This window comes from Typopeltis vanoorti, chromosome 25 (genome assembly GCF_054136105.1).
Source record: "Typopeltis vanoorti isolate ZY-2024b chromosome 25, IOZ_Tvanoo_1.0, whole genome shotgun sequence".
NCBI lineage: Eukaryota > Metazoa > Arthropoda > Arachnida > Uropygi > Thelyphonidae > Typopeltis > Typopeltis vanoorti.
The window spans coordinates 33,609,416-33,633,013 of record NC_143573.1 but is presented as its reverse complement, the minus strand read 5'-3'; the positions used below and the strand labels follow the sequence as shown (position 1 = coordinate 33,633,013).

The 23,598-nt window shown below is 36.8% G+C and overlaps 1 protein-coding gene across 1 annotated transcript in view; it reads right to left on the bottom strand.

Annotated features, from left to right (window-relative positions):
• The window catches only part of LOC150092642 (uncharacterized), a 344,763-nt gene that overhangs the window by 28,820 nt on the left and 292,345 nt on the right, over positions 1 to 23,598 (bottom strand). The window contains exon 13 of the mRNA XM_090414597.1: positions 3,578 to 4,895. Coding sequence (XP_090270723.1) covers positions 3,578 to 4,895 — 1,318 coding nt within the window. The remainder of the gene's footprint in view (positions 1 to 3,577; positions 4,896 to 23,598) is intronic.

The window sequence follows — 23,598 nt, the reverse complement described above, 5'->3', positions numbered from 1 at the left end:
TCTAAAATGAATAAGCAGAAAGGGAAATGGCCCCAGTTTACATGGAGAGATCACATCAAATGAGTGGTATCAGTGGAACTAGCTGTAGATCCAGGAATGAGCTGTTGTGTTTGTATACAAATGCTAGAATTGCAAGAACAAGGCAGATGAAATGGTTGCACTAATTGAGTCTGTTTACTCAAAAATTGTTGGAATAAGTGAGACATGATTAGATGAGGATGACATCCTGACAGGAATAGAGATGGAAGGGTATAATGTGTTTCATGAGGATAGAAGGGGTAAACAGGGAGGGGGGAGTGCTATTGATGATAGAGAAAGAGTTATGTTCTTGCATGTTTACTTTGCATGGAAATAGTGCCAGTGGTTTAGAGGCAGTATGGTGTGAGATAGAGATACAGGTGAATGAAATGAAATACTTGGTTGGATGTTGTTATAGACCAGGTAATGCGGATGGTAGTGATAATGAAATGTATGACCAAATTACCAAGCAAATAAGGGCGATCATTATGGGCGATCATCATGGCAATATAGACTGGAATGATGAGATAGCAACTGGAAGTAAAGAAAATGAGTTTTTGAGGGATAACTACCTCAGACAGTATGTAACAGAGGGCACGCAAGGATTGAGGATCTTGGATTTGGTCATCTCATCAGAGGATGTAATTATAAATGAGGTGTCAAATCACCCACCAATTGGTGAGTGATCACAAGGTGGTTACCTGGGTGGTTGCCGGCAGTGTGAGGACCTCTGTGAGAAAAGAGTATATGTGGAACTACAAGGGGGAGGGGTGATTATGAAGAGCTCAGGAGACAGCTTGCAGGTGTAGCATGGAATGAGGAGTTCGCTAGGAAAGAGATCAATGCAGCTTGGGGGATTTTCAAAAACTTTCTAGTAGATGCAATGTCTAAATGCATTCCAAGGGTGAGAAGGTTAAAGAAGATAGGTGTGAAATGGATGAATAAAGAGATTAAGCATGCGATACAGAGAAAATCTTGTTTCTTGAAGCAGGTTCTGGCTACTCTCTTCTAATGTGGAACTACAAGGGGGGAGGGGTGATTATGAAGAGCTCAGGAGACAGCTTGCAGGTGTAGCATGGAATGAGGAGTTCGCTAGGAAAGAGATCAATGCAGCTTGGGGGATTTTCAAAAACTATCTAGTAGATGCAATGTCTAAATGCATTCCAAGGGTGAGAAGGTTAAAGAAGATAGGTGTGAAATGGATGAATAAAGAGATTAAGCATGCGATACAGAGAAAAAAGGCATTATGGAGGCAACATAAGAGAAGTGGAAATAACCAATTCCATGAGGACTACAAAGACCAGGCAAGGCAGGTGGCTTAGTTGTTGAAGGTAGCTAAAGAGAGGTATGAACAGCAGTTAACTAATGAAGCCAAAAAGAATCCTAAGGAGTTCTTTCGATATGTATCCAGCAAAAGAAAGAATGATTATGGAATTATGACATTGACTAGAGAAAATGGTATAAAGACAGCTGTTGCAGAAGGTGTGGTGGAGATACTTAATGAGCAATTCATAATGGTCTTTCAATCTTGTGAATGTGACTTCATGGAGAGATTGAGAACATCTTGCTCACTTACTGACTGTAAGTGAGCAAGAGGTGTATGGGGAGTTGAGCACTCCCCATACACCTCAAGTCCAGACGCTGTGGAACTTGATAATATATCACCATGCATTCTGAAATAATGTGTCATGGAGTTGATGCCGGCCTTGACATATTTTTTTAATACAAGTCTTGCACTGGGTCAAGTTCCTAAGGAGTGGAAGGAGGGCAAGATTGTGCCACTTCATAAAGGAGGTGATAGAACTCAAGCATCAAACTATAGGCCTATCTGTGTGTCATTGGGTTGACAACAATGGTATTATCTTAGATGGACAGAATGGATTTGCTAAAGAGAGGTTATGTTTTAGTAATCTACTTACAATAAGGTGACTGCTTCCTTGGACAGAGGAGAAGGATACACAATAATATACTTAGATTTTGCAAAGGCTTTGGATAGATTACCACATGATAAGTTGATAGTCAAACTAGAGCGGATCAGGTTGGATATTAGATTAGTGCATTGGATTGGAGACAAGTTATCTGATAGGTATCAACAAGTTGTGTATGGGGAGAGTGATACCCAGGAAAAGGAAAGTCAGTAGTAGTGTGCCTCAGGGGTTTGTTTTAGGGTCATTACTGTTTATCTTGTATATTAATGATATTGGTGAAGATTTGGATGGAGATATTAAGTTGTTTGCATATGATGCAAAGTTGGGACGAACCATGAAGAGTAGAGCGGATGTTGTGGCCTTACAAAAGAAGACTTGAATAAATTGAGTGATTGGGCACATGAATGGGGATATGCATTCAATGTTGCAAAATGTAAGGTTTTAAAATTTGGAAAACAAAGATGGGATACAGAATTTATGCTTGGTGAAGATATTGTTGGATGTGGAGGAAATAGGAGATCTGCAGGTGATAATGCATAAGGATCTGAAATTTAGGAGACACATAGCCAAATTTCTGAAGGCAACACAATGGCTTCTGGGAATGATGCGGAGGACACTGACATGTAGAAGTAGGGAGATTCTTGTTCCATTGTATAAGGCTTTAATTAGGCCACACATGGACTGTTGTGCTCAGATTTGGTAATCTGGTCTTGAGTAGGACGAAAAAATGTTGGAAAAAGTCCAGAGGTACATGAGGCCTCTGGATTTGTTATTATTAGGTTTGTTTCCCCCCCCCTCCCCCCCTCCCGTACTATCTTGTGGAACCATTTTACTGCTATACACTTAAATCAAATTGGGGAGTGTCTAAGTACAAACAGTGTGATTAGCATGTCCTTGAAGGGTATCATCCATACTATATGTGAGAAGCCAGAGCCCTTGATTTCCAGAGATGAGAACACCACCAGCCCTTCAGTAACCAAATGCTGTAATATCATCATAAATGAAGAAAACAATCAACAAAAGTTTAGTTTTAGTCTGGTTACTCAATTTTAACAGATGTTTTGCTATCTTAGAAGAGTAGGAACAAGATACATTACAACAGAAAACAGCATACACTACAAGAAGGTGGGATTGACTTGACTGTGAGAGACTACATATTACGTATCGACAGCCCTTCAATAGCCCAAATACTGTAATATTATCATAAATGAAGAAAACAGTCATCAAACTTTAGTCTGACTTCTCAATTTTAACAATGTTTTTCCATTGTTAAATATCTTAGAAGAGCAGAACTTGTCCAGAACATCACTGAATGTGCAATGCCACAAGGTACTGTGGGTTACAAAATAAAGTCATCTGCAATATTGTTGATCAGATCTCATATTTCTAAATCAAAAGATTAAAGTATGTAACTAACTTAAAATGCTGTTTCGTGTATGGCAAAAATTATAAAATGAATAAAAATAATGGCATTGCATGGAGAGAATGAACAGAAACAGTTATTTTTATATAATGACTTTAATCTGAAAGTTGCTGAAAGTACTGATATGTCATTTAATATGAAATATGATTTTACACTATTTTTTATTTTAATAAATAATGATAAGCAGCATTAAAAATTAATCACTTACCTAGACAAGCAGTATAATCAAATAACTTCAACAAAGACTGAGCTCGATATCCAGGCAATTGAATAGAACTTTTTTTTCTTGTTTCTTGAAGCAGGTTCTGGCTACTCTCTTCTAATGTTCTTTTTTTAAAATTAATACAGTGAAATTTTTTATTTAATTTATTTGTTGAATATTGTAGGGAAGAATTATAAATTTCATCTTGCTTATTCAAATCTGTTATTTTCCGATCAGATGCTGAATTATCATATAGTAATTGGGGTAGTAAATTGGGAACCTTGGTCTTTGGAAATGAGAATGATGAAAAATTAGATTTTGCATCTATAGATTTTAACAGCTTGATATCACACTCGGATAAAGAATCTGCATTTGTATTTGCTATATCCACAGACAAAGCAGAAGATCCATGTTTGGGAAATCTAAAATTATCAAAATTCAGACTATGATTTTGTTTACCATAAGTATTGTCATAATAAGAATGGCTGTGATCTAAGAAATCAGTTTTTGTAGTTATTTGATCTTTATTTTTTCCATGACAAGCACACATATTGCATTTTATATGTGCTGTCAAGAACTTTTCTAAGAAATGCGGTAACTCTTCATTTCCTTTTAAAAACTGATTTACTTTTTTTTTTTTCTGTGCTGAATTTTTAAATTTAGTACTGAACACATCTCCATTATAATCCACACTTTTCATATCTAACAGTGGGGATGTATGTTTTAATGACTCATTCACACATTGATATTTTGAATTTATATTTCTTTCAACATGTCTGTTTTTCCTTGTTCTTTCACTGTTGCATAACCCATGCCTAAATACAATTTCACTATCATTAACACCATAGTTTGTTTTGCTCAATACATTATATATACTGTTATTTGATTCTTCTTTCTGTTCCAGTCTAGCACAGGCAAAGCTTGGATTAGATTTAAAGTGATAACTAGTGGCTTTCATACTGCAATCACAAATATTAACATTCTGCAAGCAACGTTCACTTCCAGAATTTGTTCTACAATCAAAATGTTTGTTTTCGTTATTCTCAAGTTTCTTGAATCTAGCCTGGATTTCAGCTTTTTCATAACAGTCCTTTTGAGGTTCTATCCTATTTGGTACATAACTGCAGGAAGGATTTTCAAGTTGTCCACATACAACAGGAGATTTCATTTGGGATTTTTTAAATGTACTTTCTGATTTATCATTCGAAAGAGAACAAGTGTAATCTTGAACCTTTTTCTGACTGCTAGATATCAATGTATCTGATTGAAGATTAGGGTACAACAGATTTTTTTTATGAGATATGATTCCATAATCTGTGGATGCCTACAAAAAAAAAAAGTTTAATTATCAATACAGGAATTTTCTGAAACCTTATGTCATATCACTCCTAATTTAAAACAATATGAAAAAAAAATTATTATTATTATTATTATTCAGGCCTCCATGGAGTCAAAAGACTCATCGTGGGAGGTCCTTCGTGGGAAATACAAAGTCTATCATACCACTCCTTGAACTCATTGACCATTCTTGCTCTCATCACTCTATTAGGCAATGCATTCCACGGTTCAACCACTCTCCATGCAAAGAAACCACTCCTCACCCTCTTGCTCACAGCTTCCTTTCATAACTTCCAGGAATGGTCCCTTGTCATCGCTCCTTCCTGCTGTTCCACCCAAGCAAAAAAACTCCCCAGTGTCAACCCTATAACTACCTCTCAACAGTTTAAATGTCTCAATCATATCACCTCTCCTTCTTCCATCTACCAAACTCAGCAGCCCACATTTCCTCAGCCAATTCTCATAACTAACATTATACAGTCTGCAAATCATAACTAACAATGTACAGTCCATCTTTGTTATCCACCTCTGTACCCTTTCCACAGTTAATTTATCCTGTTCAAATCCTGCAGACCAAATTTGAGAACAATAGTCTAAGTGTGGTCTAATCAGGGCCTTATACAATGGAACAATAACTCTTTTATCTCTGCAGGTCAGTGTCATTCTCAGTATTGCAGCAATTCTCTGAGTTACCTTCACAATATGTTCCCTGAATTTCAGTTTTCTATCAATCATCACCCACAGATCTATTGTCTCCCCTACTTCCTCCAGTACAGCTCCTCAAATCGAGTATGCAGCCTATCATCGATGTATCTCAAACTTCTAAATGTTACATTCTGCTGCATTAAACCGACACCCCATTCCTTTGCCCATCTGTCTAGTTTATTCAAATTCTCTTGCAGGGGTTGCCATCTCTACACTATTACTAATAACCGTTTACAGCTTCACATAATCTGCAAACATCTGAATATCCCCCTGAAATCCATTGACAATGTCATTGATATAAAGGTTAAACAATACAGGTTCCAGTACTGAGCACTGTGGGTCCCCCACTTGTAACCTTCTGTCTCCTTGATATTACCCCAGCATACATAACTCTTTGATACCTATCAGACAGCCAATTCTGAATCCAGTTGACTAACCCGACATCTAAACACATATGCTGCAACTTAAATATCAGCTTATCATGTGGCACCCTGTCGAATGCCTTTGCAAAATCCAAAAAAAAAAAAAAAAGGCAGTGTATGCCTTTCCCTCATCAACTACTCTTGTCACTTTATTATAATTATTATAAAAGGCAATCATATTACTAAAGCAAGAGCACCCCTCAACAAATCCATGTTGAGTCTCACAGATAACATTATCCTCATCAGCACAACGCTGTACATGGTCCCTCACTAATTTCTCCAAGATCTTAACAACTACTGATGAAACACAAACTGGCCTATAGTTAGACACATCCAGTCTGCTACCAACCTTATGCAATGGCACTATCTTACCTTCCTTCCATTGCTTAGGTACTTTTCCCGTAGCTAGACTTTTATTGAAAAGCAAGGTTGATGGAGCTGTCAGTTCTTTAGTACATTCTCTCAAAACCCATGGTGAAATACCATCCAGTCCCACAGTTTTACTGAGATCCAGGGTACTCAGTATTTGCAACACACTCTCCTCTTGCACCTCTAAACCTTGAACCTACCCTATCCCTCTAGTATTAAAACTTACTTCTCCAGGATGAAATACTCCAATAAAGTGTTTATTGAACAACTCCAATATGGCTCTTTTCCTCTGCATCAGTCACTCTATTCCCATTTTTATCTCACAATTTCATTCTTCCACAATCATTTCTTCTTCTACTGGCCACATGGCTAAAAAATCCCCTAGGATTTTCTTTGGTTAGTGCCAATCTCTTCTCATATTCCAGTTTTGCCTTCCTTCCTTACCATACCAGTCACTCTCCTGGTCTGTCTTATATTCTTCATGCATCTGCTCTCAACCTTTCTCCTTATATCTATTCCGTAAACTCTTTTCACCTGCAGTTCCTGTTTGATATTGTTTGTCATCCACTTTACACCAATCCTCTTCTTCCTCACTTGTGAAATACAGCTTACTATTGCTGCTAACAAATATTCTTTCACAATTTCCCAAGCACTAATAATATCCTGGCCTTCCAATTCCTCCCTCCATGGAATTTCCTCAAGTTGATATCTAAAACTATTATAATCACCAGCCTTATAATTCCACATAGATTCACTTTTCTATGATACATCTGCATGTCTATTCATCTTCCATGTCAAAACCCACATGATCACTCTCTCCACATGGGGGAAGAGATGTCATCTCAGTTGTTATCAGCTCTTCTGATGCTATGACCAATCCGAAACTCTTGAACCTCTTGTTCCCTCTATTACATGTTGCCTAAGACATTTGTCCCTCAAGAATTCTAGACATTCCATTCCCTTATTACTACATGCATTTTCCTCTTCCCAGTTTATACTGCTGTGGTTAAAATCTCCCATAACAATCATTCTTCTTGCACTTGCCAAGCTCAACTGCCTAAGCATCTCCTGCTCCCCACTCTCTGTGCTCCTTGGCTTGTAGCAATACCCCACTAAATATTCTGTCTTGCCCACCTCTACCTCACACCATATGCTTTCAAAACCATTAGTATCACTGCCTTCTAAAGCTTGCACTCTTAAAATTTAAAGTAGGTGGAGTACTGCTATCATAAGCAGTACTCCACACTGCGTTTTCCCTTCCTATCCTGCCAAAAAATGCTGTACCCTGCTACTTCTATTCCTGTTATTATATCATCTTCCATCAACCACATCTCAGAGATCCCAATAATCTTTGGCTAGGCTGATGCTATCAGCACCACCAATTCATCTCCTTTATTTCGGATGCTCCTGGCATTAGTATAAAGCATAAAAATGTCACTGCTTCTATACCTATCATTATCCCCTCCAGACTCCACTGGACTCAGTATTACCTGAGGTCATCCATCTTCCCCCAAGCATCCATTCCCACAAGAAGCCACCCCTGCTACCATCCACCCTGAAAATTATAGTTTCCCTACATTGACACAACAACTCATTCAGAAAACAGCAATCTCTCCAGATGCCTACGTTCTTCTTCATTCAAATGCAAGCAGTCTCTTGCATACAGTTCCTTCCTGTCCTGAAATGCCCTCCAAGCATCCACATATTCCAATCCTCTCTTATGACACATTCTGGCTATTATGCTACTCATTATTACTGCTCTTCTGCTCAGCTTGTCATTATCATACCTGGGTAGCATGCATGCGCGCATGCACGCACACACACGCACGCACACACAATCTTTCCTCTCTGCATTTTATTTTATTTTATTTTATTCATTTTATTTAATTGCCATTGCCACACTTTCTATTGTTCCTCCAGGCAAATACTCCTCTGGCATCCTATCTTGCACACCACGGATCATCGAGTCTCACTCACATCAATCACACCTCTTACCACTCTGTTCCTTGAATGCTCACCTGCATCCCTCTCTCTCTCTCTCCTCTAACCCATTCTCTCTGTGTTCCCCTACTTAACTGCTGTCCTGGCATCACTTTATCTCTGGTTCCAACACTCCTTCGCATTCTTCACATTCCCTCTCTCCAACTGTTTCCATCTCTCTCTCTCCTCTTCTATCATTCCCATAACTCACTCTCACTCCTACTCTGATTCGCCTTGCATTCATCTCTTCCATTCGCCTAATCTCTTCTTTCATACTTCTCATCTCATTCCCGAGACATTCCACCTCTTCTATCTCTCTCTGCAAGTTAGCCACTCTTGCTCATCATTCATCCTCCCAATCAAGACAATCTCAAAAAACTTCACAATTATTATTGAAGCCTTTCATACTCCCTACTCTTATTTTTCATTCATATTTTGCTTGTTATTCTCATATTTAGATCAACCTAACAAAGAAGATGATGAATCAAATAGACTTAAAATTATAATTTATCATCTTTATTTACCAGTTTTATTTATGTTTCATTTTCAGCTATTGAATACACATATGTATGTTCGCATAATTAAGTTTCATTCTCAAAATGTTTCTCTTATCACACATGTTGGCTCAATCAAGTTTGGCTCCAGATACCTTGTCATCCTATCTTCTAAAAATACACAACTAGGTATGTCCTTTTAATTACACTCTTAATATTCTCATATTTAGATCAATCTAACAAAGATGATGATGAATCAAATAGACTTAAAATTATAATTTATCATCTTTGTTTACCAGTTTTATTTATGTTTCATTTTCAGCTATTGAATACACATATGTATGTTCGCATAATTAAGTTTCATTCTCAAAATGTTTCTCTTATCACACATGTTGGCTCAATCAAGTTTGGCTCCAGATACCTTGTCATCCTATCTTCTAAAAATACACAACTAGGTATGTCCTTTTAATTACACTCTTAATATAAATTACAAACAAATTATATTAGTCAGATATAAATTAACTTTTAGTTGGAATGTAGATGGCTCCATCACCAAATAAGACTTGTTATTTTTTTATATTGTTTAGTTTTCACCCTTCAATGAAGAATAAAATAATAATCCAATGTGCTTATTATTATTATTATTATTATTATTACAGGCAACTCCAAGGAGTCCTTAGACTCATCGAGGGAGGCCCTAAACATCATATCAAGAACAACTATTGAACATTCACACAGTATTGATCATACTTTGCCATGAACTCATTCACAATCATGGCACTCACAACAGATTCTGGCAACTTATTCCACTCATTTACCACTCTCCAAGTAAAAAACCCAGCTCTAACACCCTTGCTAACTACACTCTTCTGCCCAGTTTCCATGGATGCCCCTAGTCCTCCCACCACCAGTTCGGTTCTCAAAAATATCCTCTGAATTAATCTTATAGAAACCCTTCAGTAATTTGAATGTCTCAATCATATCATCCCTTTTCTACCTATCAACAATTTCTGCACCCCACAAATCTTCAACCTGTTCTCAAGGTTCATTCCATAGACCTGCTATCATCTTGGTCACTCGCCTCTGGATCCTCTCCACCTCCTCCCCATCAAGAAGAAACCCTGGTGCCGAAATCTAGGCACAGTAGTCAAGATGGGGTCTTATCAAGCTCGATACACAGGAACAATAACTTGCTTGTCTCTGCTCGTCAAAGTATTCTTCGGTAACCAAGTGATTTGATGAGCTGATTTAGCCACTTTTGCAATGTGCTCCCTAAACTTCAACTCCCTATCCACCAACACTCCCAAATCCCTGGCCTCGTCAATCTCCTGATCCACCAATGTGGTATATTGCTGCTAATCTTTTCACCCCGAAATGCATAACCTTACATTTTGCCACATTAAATTGATATCCATTCTCCTTAGCCCAGTCCTCCAATCTATCCAAATCATCCTGCAAAATTTTGACATCATGTGCATTCACTATTGCTCTACTCAACTTTGCATCATCAGCAAACAAATAAACAGTTCCTCTCAGATCCTTTCCAATATCGTTAATGAACACATTAAATAGTAGTGGTCCAAGAACAGAACCCTGTGGCACATCACTAGTCACAGGCCGTCTTTTCCTGAATAAATTACTCTCTGATATCTCTCCATCAACCACCTTCCCATCCATCTCACCAACCCTATATCCATCCCCATATGCTGCAGTTAACTGATTAGAATTCCATGTGGTATCCTGTCAAAGGCCTTAGCAAAGTCCAGCAGTATCACTGTAAACCCATTACCCTTATCCAGTTCAGCCATCACTGTGTTATAAAATGTGAGCAAGTTACTGAGGCATGATCTACCCTTCACAAAACCATGCTGTCCCCCATACAGTATCCCATTTTCATCTATCCATTCCTGTATTTTTCTCCAAGACCTTGACAACGAAAACATTTGTGTCGTGAAGTTACAAAAATCCATTTATACTGTATGAAATGCTATAAATCAAAATAACAAACAGACCTCAATTTTACATAATTTGATATAAACAATTTAAAATTAATTTCTAACATAAATTTTCAACAAATTAACATCACCATTTCCTGATAAGTATCCTTAACCAGTTCACAGGATATTATGATATTACATAAACACATTCTATGTTGGTGATTTTAAAAAATCATGAACATAAAATATTCAGCTTACACTAAAATGAATTTCTATCAAGTATATCTTGACTATTTAATCGGAATGTGATATGACTGGGAAACTGTTATAACTTGTTTAACTGAAAACTATTAGTACATATCAGAAACTTCTACCAGATCAAACAGAAAAATTCAGGAACCTTACAACTTCCCAAAATAAATTAAATTACTACTAGCAAAAAGTTCTATTTACTATACTTCCAAAAGGACAGTTATTTCTTCTCATTCTAATGCAAAACTCATTCTCATTAGATGTCTCTTAAATTCAATTTCTCTTCCCTTTCATGAAACTAATGAACAATATTCTTAATATGCTGATATGCCAATTTAAATACAAGTCTGCTAAAAAAAAAGTTTCCAGATTGGATGCATATTTTGATGTGCATTATCTTAAAGAATTGAAGTCATATGCTATAGGTCACTGTTTAGTATTATTCATCTGTGGTATGTCAACAATGGAAGGATATGCTGCTGAGCTACCAGTAATAAGACTGATGCAATAGAAGAAGATGAAGGTATGTCAAAAAACTGAAAGGTGTTTTGTTTCTTGGAAAGTATGGAGCAATATACTTGTATAAAAATGCTTGAACACTAATAAAATGGCTACTGAACCATATCATATATTGAAACTAGGAGCGATTTTGTTAATTTAAAGAGAAATTAACTTCAAGTTATTTCAAAATGATCAAAGATTAACTATACATTAGACAGCTGAAGTAGAAATTTTAATATCCTTGTGCAACTGCAAACTTAATGAGCATAAAATTAAAATATGAAGCATATTTCAGAAAAGTTTTAGTTGTATCTGGAATGAGCAAGAATGAAAACAAAAGTGAATGGGAAAAGTATGAAAGAAAGAGAAACTCGGAGTAAGAAAAGGATATTGTGTGGACATTCCATGATAGGTACTTAATGAGAATGTGACAAAGCATGTTTCCTAGGTGCAAATATCAAGAATGTTTAAGTTTTAAAAGAGGTATACCGTGAGTAGACATATTGATACAAAATTAATAACGGAAAAAACTCACATACAAAGATTATTTAATAGTATAATTTTCACCTGTGTGTCACAGGCATCTTCAGTACATATTAAGCTCAAATTAAACAATAACTGACAATTCCAAAAAGTGCCACCTAAGTAGCTGGTGTTTCCTAAAAAAAAATTTTTTTTAATAAATAAATAAAAAATCAATACAATAAAAAGTTAGGAAAGATTAGCTGATTTGTAAAGTACTATCTCCCATAAAGAGGACAGACGTAAGCCGTTGAATATGTTTAAGTTAAGAGAATGAAGTAGAGTTTCACATGTTTCTTTATAAAGGCGCTCCATGAGGAACTGACTTTTGTGAAGAACTCTTGTCTTTCTCCAATGAACTCTATGTCTAGTGAAGATGGCATGTTCTGCAAGTCCAGACTTTTCAGGTTTAAAGTATTCAATATAAGATTGGTGTTCTTCTAGCTGAGAGAAGATATGAAAGAATTGCTGAAAGAAGCAAAAAGGAAGAGTTAGAAAGTAAACATTGAGTCTGAGGTCATGGTATTATAGGAAGGAATTGAGAATAAGAGCCGTGATTGCTAATGAGTCAATGAGAACGTTATGCAAGAGGAATGGCATGCATTTGTAGATTTATGGAATAAATTTTATGGAAAAAAAGATTTCCATATGCCTGATGGATTACATTCTAATTGTTTTTGAGGGAAATCGTGTTACTGGGGCACGGGGGGGGGATTTCCAGTCAAGCCATGTCTGGCCACACCTGGGACAGATGAGTGGAGAAATAATCATGCATGACTGGGTACAGCTTCCTAGGTTTTGAATCTGAAATGGCTGGTAGTCATTATGCAAGGGTAACTGTGGACCTAAAGTGATGTTGAAATACATGTATACAAATGCTAGAAGTATTAGAAATAAAGGAGTGCATCTATCCATGATTATGGATAGCAACTCAGCTTCCGATTAGGGAAAGTGACCATGCATTCTTTTTCTGAAAGATTGCTACACACAGGAATTCTCGGTCTAAAGGGGTTTATGTCGAACTACAAAGCTCATGCTACAAACTTAGGTGGCCTGATGACATATGATGTCACAAGGAAAGGTCATTAGTGCATGGGAAGTGGTCAAGGATTGTTTGGGAGAGACAGTATTAAACTTCATACCCAGGGTCAGAGAGATAAACCAAGTCGTCGTATGTTTTCTTTTTTTTTTTTTTTTTTGCAGCTGCTCTTTTTACAGAAAAAAGGAAAACATTACTGATGGAATATAAAGAATAGAATGAGGGTGACTAGTATGGTAAGGAAGTCCAAGTCAGATTATGAAAGAAAATTAGCTAAGGGTCAAAGTAAATCCAAAAGAGTTTTTTTTTTCTATGTAGCAAGTAAGAGAAAGAATAATTATGGAGGGATAACTTCAATCATTGCTGATGGCAGGAATGTGACAGAAGCAAAAGAAATAGTGGAGTTTTTTCATGTTTAGATTTCTGTTGTTATCATTCATGTCACAGTTTCTGGAACAGAAAACTATGTAGACACTGGAATACAAATAATTTACTAGCTAAAATCAATATACAGCCGATGTTTTACTAGCTTAAACTAACTTTATCAGAGACAATTTAACACTGAACACTCAGGAAGACACAAACTAAAATGACCTGGATAACATGGACAGTCACATGCATGCAGAGCGACAGTGATGCTCTATATCAGTGGTTCTTAACCAGTGTTCCCCGGAACACTGGTGTTCCGCAGAAGGTGAATAGGTGTTCTGCGAGAAGTTCTGGAATTTATCATTTTTAAATTAATTTGTCAGCACAAATTAATTTAATGATGTTTTAATTAATTATCAATTAATAATTAATTATCAATTATTGATTAATAATAAAAATCAGCTAAATTACCAATTAATTAATAATCTATATATTACAAAATAACCAAGGTGTTCCGTGAAAATTTCAGGATTTGTGAAGTGTTCCGTATTAAAAAAAAGTTTGAGAAACTCTGCTCTATATGATGATTCCTGTTGTTAATTCTGAAGGATAGGTAGGGCAGTATGCCAAAATCTATTTAAAATCAAATCGCTATACAAAACCTTCAATTAGAGGAGAACCATCACTTAGTAAGATTTTTTTTTGTGTGGTCTCTTTTTACAAATGTTCCAGTAGATGATACAATAGTTCTCCTGTCTAAAATTTATCCCTATAACATTTGCAAACTCCTTAAGCACTCTCTTAAATCAGAGTAAAAGGCTGAAATAGTTTTTTTTGAAGATGTATCAATGGGCACTCCACTTTCACCCCATTGTGAACTTATACATGGAATCATCTGAATCTTTGGCACTTAATTCAGCCCCCCCTCCATCCCTCAAGCCCAAAGTATCATCATCATCATCAAATTCCTGCCATGTATCCTCAAGGAGTGTACAGGATATGACAGTACTACATGAAAAAATTACATCATTACTAACTTCCTATCTACAATTTTCCTCCAAATCAGTCTGTTACTTGTCAAGACTCCAACATTATCAGATCTTATATTTCTATCGTCTAAGGCACTTTGTACCGTATCAATCCACCTATATCTTGGTCTTCCTCTGGGTCATTTTCCTGCCAACCTGGCAGAGAACACTTGTTTTGCTAATCTTTCCTCTCCCATTCTATTTAAGTGACCAAACCACCTGAGTTTAGCTCTGCTAACACATTCCTGGATGCTGACAATGTCAAGTTGTTTCCTAATATCCTCATTTTTAATATGATATTGCCATTGATGCCATCTGTTCACGCCTCTAATCTTTCTCAGGACTCTCATATCTGCGGTCTGTAGTCTTTGGTCAAGTGTTTTACTTCTGACCCAGCTCTCAGATCCATAAGTTAAAACTGGTTTGAACACTGTCTTGTATACAGCTAATTTAGTGTTCCAACTAATTTCTCTCTTATTCCATATGAATTTATTCAATTGACTTCCCACATACCAGCTTTGCTGATTCTGTTGTCTATTTCTATATTTAATTAACCATCTTCAGTAAAAATCGTGCCTAAGTAGCTGAAATGTTTTACTTGTTCCACAGGTTCTCCATTCACAACACAGTTGACATTTTCAGTGATTCTGCCTATTTTCATTGTCTTTGTCTTTTTATTGCTGACCTTCATACCATATCTATTACAACAGCTATTCAATTTAGTCAGAGAATCTTGCAGACTTGTAGTGGATTTATTTAGAAGTATAACATCATCCGCATAAAGCAAAGAGCTGACATAAACATCTCCAATTTTGATATCAGGTTTAATACCACTTTCCTTCATAATGTGATCCATATAGATAATGAATAACAGAGGGGATAATGTACATCCTTGTCTCACACCAGATTTAACATTAAACCATCTTCCTGTACTTCCTTCAATTCTAACTGCTGACTTACAACTCAAATAAAGACTAAGTATTGCTTGATATAATGTCCCATTGACACCATATAACTGCAGCGTATTGAATAGCTTCTCTCTTGGCACCTTGTCATATGCCTTTTCCAAATCGACAAAACTTAAATACAGATCTTTGTTATATTCCCATGCTTTCTCGACTATTTGTCATAAAGTGAAGATCTGATCCTGACAGCCTCTATTTGGCCTGAATCCAGATTGTTCTTCACCAAGCTTTTCTTCCACAATTCTTCTCAACCGTTTCTCAAGTATACTTGCATAGATCTTGCCAGGAACACTCAGTAGGGAAATACCTCTGTAATTCTCACATTCAGTTTTATTTCCCTTTTTATATATGGGTACTATGAGAGCTCTACTCCAATCATCAGGAATTCGTCGCTCTGTCCAGGCTTTCTGAACTATGCAGTGCAGCCACTGTAAGACTTTTATACCACCATACTTCAGCAATTCTGGTCGAATATCATCTACTCCTGCTGCCTTTCCACATTTCAAGCCTTTGATGGCTTTTTCTACTTCAAGTATGGATATGTATTCCTGACTGCATGCCTGGTCAGTGTTTTTTATCACTGTGCTGTCATCACTGCTTGTTTCATTTAGCAGTTTTTCAAAGTAATTACTCCATACTTCAAGGATATCTTTTTCTCCTGTTTTCATGTGACCTTTATCATCTCTAACTCCTTTTACAGCACTCTTTCCTCCATTCCTAAGCTTCTTCAACAACCTCCAGAATATTTTGCCACCTTCTTGATATTTATTTTCTATATTCTTGCCAAAGTCCTCCCATGACTTTTGTTTAGCTAGTTTTACACACTGTTTAGCTTTCTTACATTTGTCTCTGTATTCTGTAAGAGTAAACGCTGACTTATTTGCCAGGAACTTTTGATATGCTTTCTTCTTTTCCTTCACTGCCTCTTTAACTTCCTGTGTCCACCAGGGAGTTCTGATTTTTTTATCCTTGCACACAACCTCACCACATGCCTCTCTGGCAGAATCAATCAATGTTTTCTTCAGAGTTTGCCACTGAATCTCCAAGGTTTGGTTCCTGTTCTCAAACTCTTTCATTTTCTTTTCAATAATCTTTCTGTATTTTAGTCTACAGTTCACATCTGAGAGCTGCTCAACTTTTATTCGCTTTAAAACTTTCTTACATGTTATTCTTTTCAATATGAAATTTAATTTTATCCTGCTCAAGACTAAATAGTGATCACTTCCAATTTCGAATCTTCTGTACACTCTGGTGTCCTGCACCAGGGAGAAAACATCACTATCAACAATAACATAGTCAATGAGACTTTTCTTGTTCCTTGCCTCTTCTCTCCATGTGAATTTGTGCACATTTTTATGTTGGAACATGGTGTTAGTAATAACCAGTCCATGTCCTGAGCAGAAATCCAACAGGTATTTACCATTATTATTAGCTTTGCTCTTTTCTCCAAATTTTTCCAAAATATTTTTGTATGTCTCATAATCATTTCCTACTCTGTTATTTAGATCCCCAACAAGGACCAACTTTTCCTTTTTCATTGTGTCAGTTGCTTTTTCTAAAGCGTCAAAAAATTCCTCCACTTCTACCTTAGTAGAACTTTCTGCGGGACCATAGGCACAAATAAGTCTCATCGTCCAGTTCCCCATTCTCATATTTGCCCACATTACTCTACTTGAGACTGACTGCCATTCAAGAAGATTAGCCTCGTATTTAGTGTTGAATACTATGGCTACTCCTTCTTTTCCTTGATTGTCATTGCCTGAATATAACATTTTGTATTTATTGCTCAGAAAGATCTCACCAGTTTTGGTCTTTTTTGTTTCAGTCACCCCTATTATGTCGATCTGGTACTTATCTAATTCCTCAGCTAGCTCCATTTCTTTGCCATTCAGGCTTCTTACGTTGATAGTACCGATCTTTAACTCTGGTGATGTTGAGTGGGGTTTGTTTTCAGATTTGTATTATAGCCCAAAGTATTATTATTATTATTAGACACCTACAGGGAGTCCAACGACTCATAAAGGGAGGGCACCTGCTCTACAGCTCTCTCCAACTGACAGCAACTACACCAATGGCATCTACCGCCAACCACTACCACTGGTATTTCTACAGACAATCACAAACATCTATGCCGACAATGGGATTCAAACCCGCAGCCTTTTGGCTGGAGAGCAGATACGCTAACCACTTGGCCAGCCAGGCTGGCCAAGTGATTAGCGTACGGTTGAGATATATAGACGATGTCTTTGCCATTTGGCCACATGGCCCACAAGATATGTCTAACGTTTTACATTTCCTCATTAATATCCATCCTTGTATTACTTTCACTGTGGAAGAAGAAAAAGGAACTCTTTCCTTCTTGGACATTTTAATTACAGGGTAAGCAGATGGGTCTCTCATATGTTCAGTTTACCATAATTTTTTTATTCCAGAAACTTTGACATGAATAGGAGAAATAGTGAAGTTATTAAGTCATTACTTTTGCAAAGGAAATTTTGGAAACATATGGAAATTTTGCAGTTGCTGATGCAACAGAGCTGATGTGAGACTGAGGTAGAAAAACTGGAAGTGCTCAGAATACTGAAAGATATCAATATGAATAGAGCAGTGAACATGATGGTATACTGACCCATGTGCTATGAGAATGTGCCAGAGAACTGGCAATTCCTCTCAGGAAGTTGTTTAATCCAAGTCTCAGCTCTGGCAAGGTTTCAAGAGAATGAGATATTGTAGTTCTATTACATAAAGTTGGCTCTAAGAAAGCAGTAGCAAATTACAGACCTTTTTGGTCTTTCAGGGAGTTGGTTATAGTATTGGAAAAGTTGGTTAAAGGTAGAATGGGTGGATAGGAATATGACATTCTATGGTGGGCAGCATGGTTTTATAAAAGGTAGGTCCTGCCTTAGTAAGCTGTTCACATTTTATAATGTGAGTAGATTACGGTTACGAATCTGCTGAATGGATGGACTACACTTTTAGTTCAGGTATTTTGAGTGTGTTGAGGAAGGGAAAAGAGAAAGCCACTAAACTGGGCCAAGCAGACTGTAGATATAAGAAAAGCACTACTAATGATATAAGGGGTGCTTAAGGGTCAAAGCTGTATAACTGAGAGGAGACCTCCACATAGCTTTTAACGGAATCTGGAGAACCGACCAGGACTGTTAGGTATCTACCTGATACTGAACGATTGAGGATGGGCTGGCAATTTGGGATTTAGCCAACCAAATTGTATTCTTATTGGCTTAAACCAAAATATAAAATGATGATACAACATGACAGAATTTCATGCTAGTGGGATGTTGCCTTAAACAAGGCCCCCGTTGTTTTAACCAGGGAACCAAGGCAAACAGCGAAAAGTCAGCTACTGGACAAATCCCAAAACACACCCCAAATCAATATCACCAGAGTTCAAGATTGGTACTATCAACATAAGAAGCCTGAATGGCAAAGAAATGGAGCTAGCTGAGGAACTGGGTAAGTACCAGATCGATATAATAGGCAGTGACTGAAACGAAAAAGGCAAAAACTTTTGAGATCTTTCTGAGCAATAAATACAAAATGTTATATTCAGGCAATGACAATCAAGGAAAAGAAAGTGTAACCATAGTATTCAACACTATATACGAGGCTAATTTTCTTGAATGGCATGCAATTTCAAGTAGAGTGATGTGGGCAAATATCAGACTGGGGAACTGGACAATGAGACTTATTTGTGCCTATGGTCCCCCAGAAGGCTCTACTAAAGTAGAAGTGGAGGTATTTTTTGAAGCTTTTTTTAAAGAAAGCAACTGACACAATGAAAAAGGAAAATCTGATCCTTGTTGGGGATCTAAATAGCAGAGTAAGAAATGATTGTCAGACACAAAAATGTTTGGGGAAAATTTGGAGAAAAGAGCAAAGCTAATAATAATCGCATTGTCCAGTTCCCCAGTCTGATATTTGCCCACATCACTCTACTTGAGCAGAAATCCTGTTGGATTTCTGCTCAGAACATGGAATGGTTATTACTAACACCATGTTCCACCACGGTGTTAGTAATGGTGTACAAATTCACATGGAGAGAAAAGGCAAGGAATAAGAAAAGTCTCACTGACAATATTATTGTTGATAGTGATGTTTTCTCTCTGGTGCAGGACACTAGAGTACACAGAGGATTTGAAATTGAAAGTGATCACCATTTAGTCTTGAGCAGGATAAAATTGAATTTCATATTGAAAAGAAGAACATGTAAGAAAATTTTAAAGTGAATAAAAGGTGAGCAGCTCTCAGATGTGAACTGTAGACTAAAATACAAAAACAATATTGAAGAAAAATGAAATAGTTTGAGAACAGGAACCAAACCTTGGAGATTCAGTGGCAAATCCTGAGGAAAATACTAAGTGATCAGCCAGAGAGGCATGTGGTGAAGTTGTCTGCAGAAATAGAAAAATCAGAACTTCATGGTGGACACAGGAAGTTAAAGAGGCGGTGAAGGAAAAGAAGAAAGCATATCAAAAGTTCCTGGCAAATAAGCTTGTGCTCTTAGAGAATACAGAGACAAATGTAAGAAAGCTAAACACTGTGTGAAACTAGCTAAACAAAAGTCATGGCAAGACTTTGGTTAGAACATAGAAAATAAATATCAAGAAGGTGGCAAGATATTCTGGAGATTGTTGAAGAAGCTCAGAAATGGAAGAAAGAGTGCTGTAAAAGAAATTATTATTATTATTATGTGATCCCTCCAGACAGTCCAAAGACTCATCGAGGGAGGGCACCCACTCTACAGCTCTTTGTCTCCACCACTCAATCCATCAACTACAATGAATCATAACTAATATCATCTACTGCAACGCCATCTAATGCCCACTACCACCACTAGTATTTTCACAGACAATCAAAAACATCCATTGCCACAGCGGGATTCGAACCCACAGCCTTTTGGCTGTAGAGCAGAAATGCTAACCGCTCAGCCAACCAGGTCGGCAAAAAAATGCCATGCCCGAGGTGAGGAGACGATAATTAGCGATGATAATGTGACATGAAAACTGGAGAAAAAGATATCCTTAAAAGTATGGAGTAATTACTTCGAAAAATTGCTAAAGGAAACAATCAGTGACAGCACAGTGGTAAAAAACACTGACCAGGAATGCAATCAGGAATACATATTCACATTTGAAGTAGAAAAAGCCATCAAAAGACTGAAATGTGGAAAGGCAGCTAGATTAGATGATATTTGACCAGAAATGCTCAAGTATGGAGGTATAAAAGTCTTACAGTGGCTGCACTGCATAGTTCAGAAAGCCTGGACAGAGGGACAAATTCCAGATGAGTGTTCCTGGAAAGGTTTATGCAAGTATACTTGAGAAATGGTCAATAGAAGTCAAGTGAATAAACTTATATGGAATAAGAGAGAAATTAGTCAAAACACTAAATTTGCTGTATACAAGACAGTGTTCAAACCAATTTTAACTTATGGATCTGATAGCTGGGTTAGAAATAAAACACTTCACCAAAGGCTAGAGACCGCAGATATGAGAGTCCTGAGAAAGATTACGGACATGAACAGATGGCATCAATGGCAATATAATATTAAAAACGAGGATATTTGGAAAGAATTTGATATTGTCAGCATCCAGGAATGCATTAGCAGAGCTAATCTCAAGTGGTATGGTCACATAAACAGACTGGGAGAGGAAAGATTAGCAAAACAAGTGTTCTCTGCCAGGTTGGCAGGAAAACAACCCAGAGGAAGCCCAAGATATAGGTGGATTGATACAGTAAAAAGTGCCTTAGAGGATAAAAATATAAGATCTGACAATGTTGGATCTTGACAGGTAATAGATTGATTGATTTGGAGGAAAATTGTAGATAGGAAGTTAGTAATGATGTAAATTTTTCATGTACTACTATCATATCATGTACACCCCCTTGAGGGTACATGTCAGGAATTTGATGATGATGATGAAAAAGCAAAGAAGTAACTTATTATGTCTATACACAAATCCCAGGAGCATTAGAAATGAAGTGGTTGAGTTTGTTGCTTTAGGGAATATGTTGTAGCCTAAAATTGTTGGCATTAGTGAAACCTGGCTCTCTGAGTTAGATGTCATAACCAGGATTGAGTGCAAAGGAAATAGTACTTTTAGGAATGGCAGAAGAGATAGGATAAGAGGGGGGGGGGGGTACTACTAATGATATCAAGTACATGCAATGGAGGCTAATTGCATGTACTTGATATCATTAGTAGTGAAATACTGCAATGAAATACACTGGTAATGTTGCTACAGACCCAGAGGTTCAGTTTCTGGGAATGAAGAAATGCACTGTCAAATTACCTTGATGAATATTAAATAAGTAATTATTATGGGCAACTTAAATTACCCAAATGTTGGTTGGATAGCAGGGAAAACTAATGATAAGAACAAAGATAAATTTATAGAGATATTGCATGACAACTTTCTCATGCAGCATGCGAAAGAAGCAACTTGAAGATAAAGAGTGTTAGATTTGATCATAGCATCAGAAGGTGTCTGAAGTTAAGAATGTGATTATTTTGCCACCATTTGGTTACAGAAATCATACCTTATTGAACTATCTTTAGTTCCATGGTATCAGTTGTTGAATGGGAAGTTTTGAAAAGATGCAGTATCTGAATTTGTCCCTAAAGTTTGAAGAACAAATAGAATGGGAGTGAAAATGATGTGCAATTTCATTAAACAAGAGATATGTAAAAAGAAGATATTGTGGAAAGAATATCATGAGAGGAATTATGAAATATACAAAGCTCATGCCAGAAAAATTATGATCTTTGTATGGAAAGCTAAGTTGGAGTATGAAAAGAAATTGATTTTGCTGACTAAAGGCAACTCAAAAGAAGTTTATTGTTATGCCTGCAAGTAAAGGAAAGACTGAATGTGGAAGAATAATTTGAATAAATGCAGATAGCACCTTAGTATCAGAAGCACATGAGGAAGTTCAAATAATGAGTGCTCACTTCACCAAGATCTATCTGGTGTATGTAACATAGTATATAGCATTTCCACTACAATGGATGAAGAGATAGAGGTGCATGAGAAGGAGATTCTAGAGCTGTTGCATAACCTGGATAAGAATTCAACAACTGGGACAGAAGGGATATCAGCAAGTGTGATAAAGGAATTCTCAGCTGAATTGACTAGGTCCTTGACGTCTTTGTATGTGAATAATTTCGTTCTTAGCTCAGGAAACATCCAACGGGAATGGAAAGAATGTATGGTAATCCAATCACACAAAGGTGGTGGTGGTGCAAAGACTGATGTGCCTTAACTATCAACCTATCAGTATCTCTGGTATGATTATAATTTTAGAATAGTTGGCAAGAACTTGCATACAGAAATGGGTGGAACAACAAGCTATACTTTGCAAGAAACAGCATGGATTCACTAAAGGAGGGTCATGACTGAGCATTCATTTTAGAAATTATGGACTTTACAACCGTGTTATAAATAACACTTTTAATTTCCCGACGTTTCGATCTTCATAATAATATCATCATCTGGAGCATATACAAATATACAGGACAAGCTGAGTTACATTACATACAGTAAGCTAGAGAAACAATGATTCGATTACAGGTTATTCTACTGGCATGACCTCTACTGAAAAAAAAAAAATACAAATTAATTATTTAGAAACTACATCAAGCTAAATTATATTTATGATAACATGAGCAAACATTCTTTCTTATAGATAGTTTTCTTTCAGTAGCAATGATGTCCTATTTTTAGCATTACAATTGTTATTTTTGATTTAGGATCCTGAATTATCTACAGTGCTGTTTATAGTTACTCCTGTTTCCCCTATATAACATACCATATATAGGAGAAACAGGCACACAATTCCTATCAGACAAAAAGACATAAACGACACATTAAATATAATAATTATGGTAAAGCTGGCCTTTCTGATCATGCCCTGAACACCTTACATAGAATTGACTGGAAAAGCTCTAGTTCTCTACATCCCAAAACATGGTATGAATGCAAATTTAAGAAGCCTGTGAGATTATTATTAACCACCCCAATCTGAACAATAACGATGATCTAAAAATCCCAAACATATGGAAGGCACATATTCGACCCATGGAAC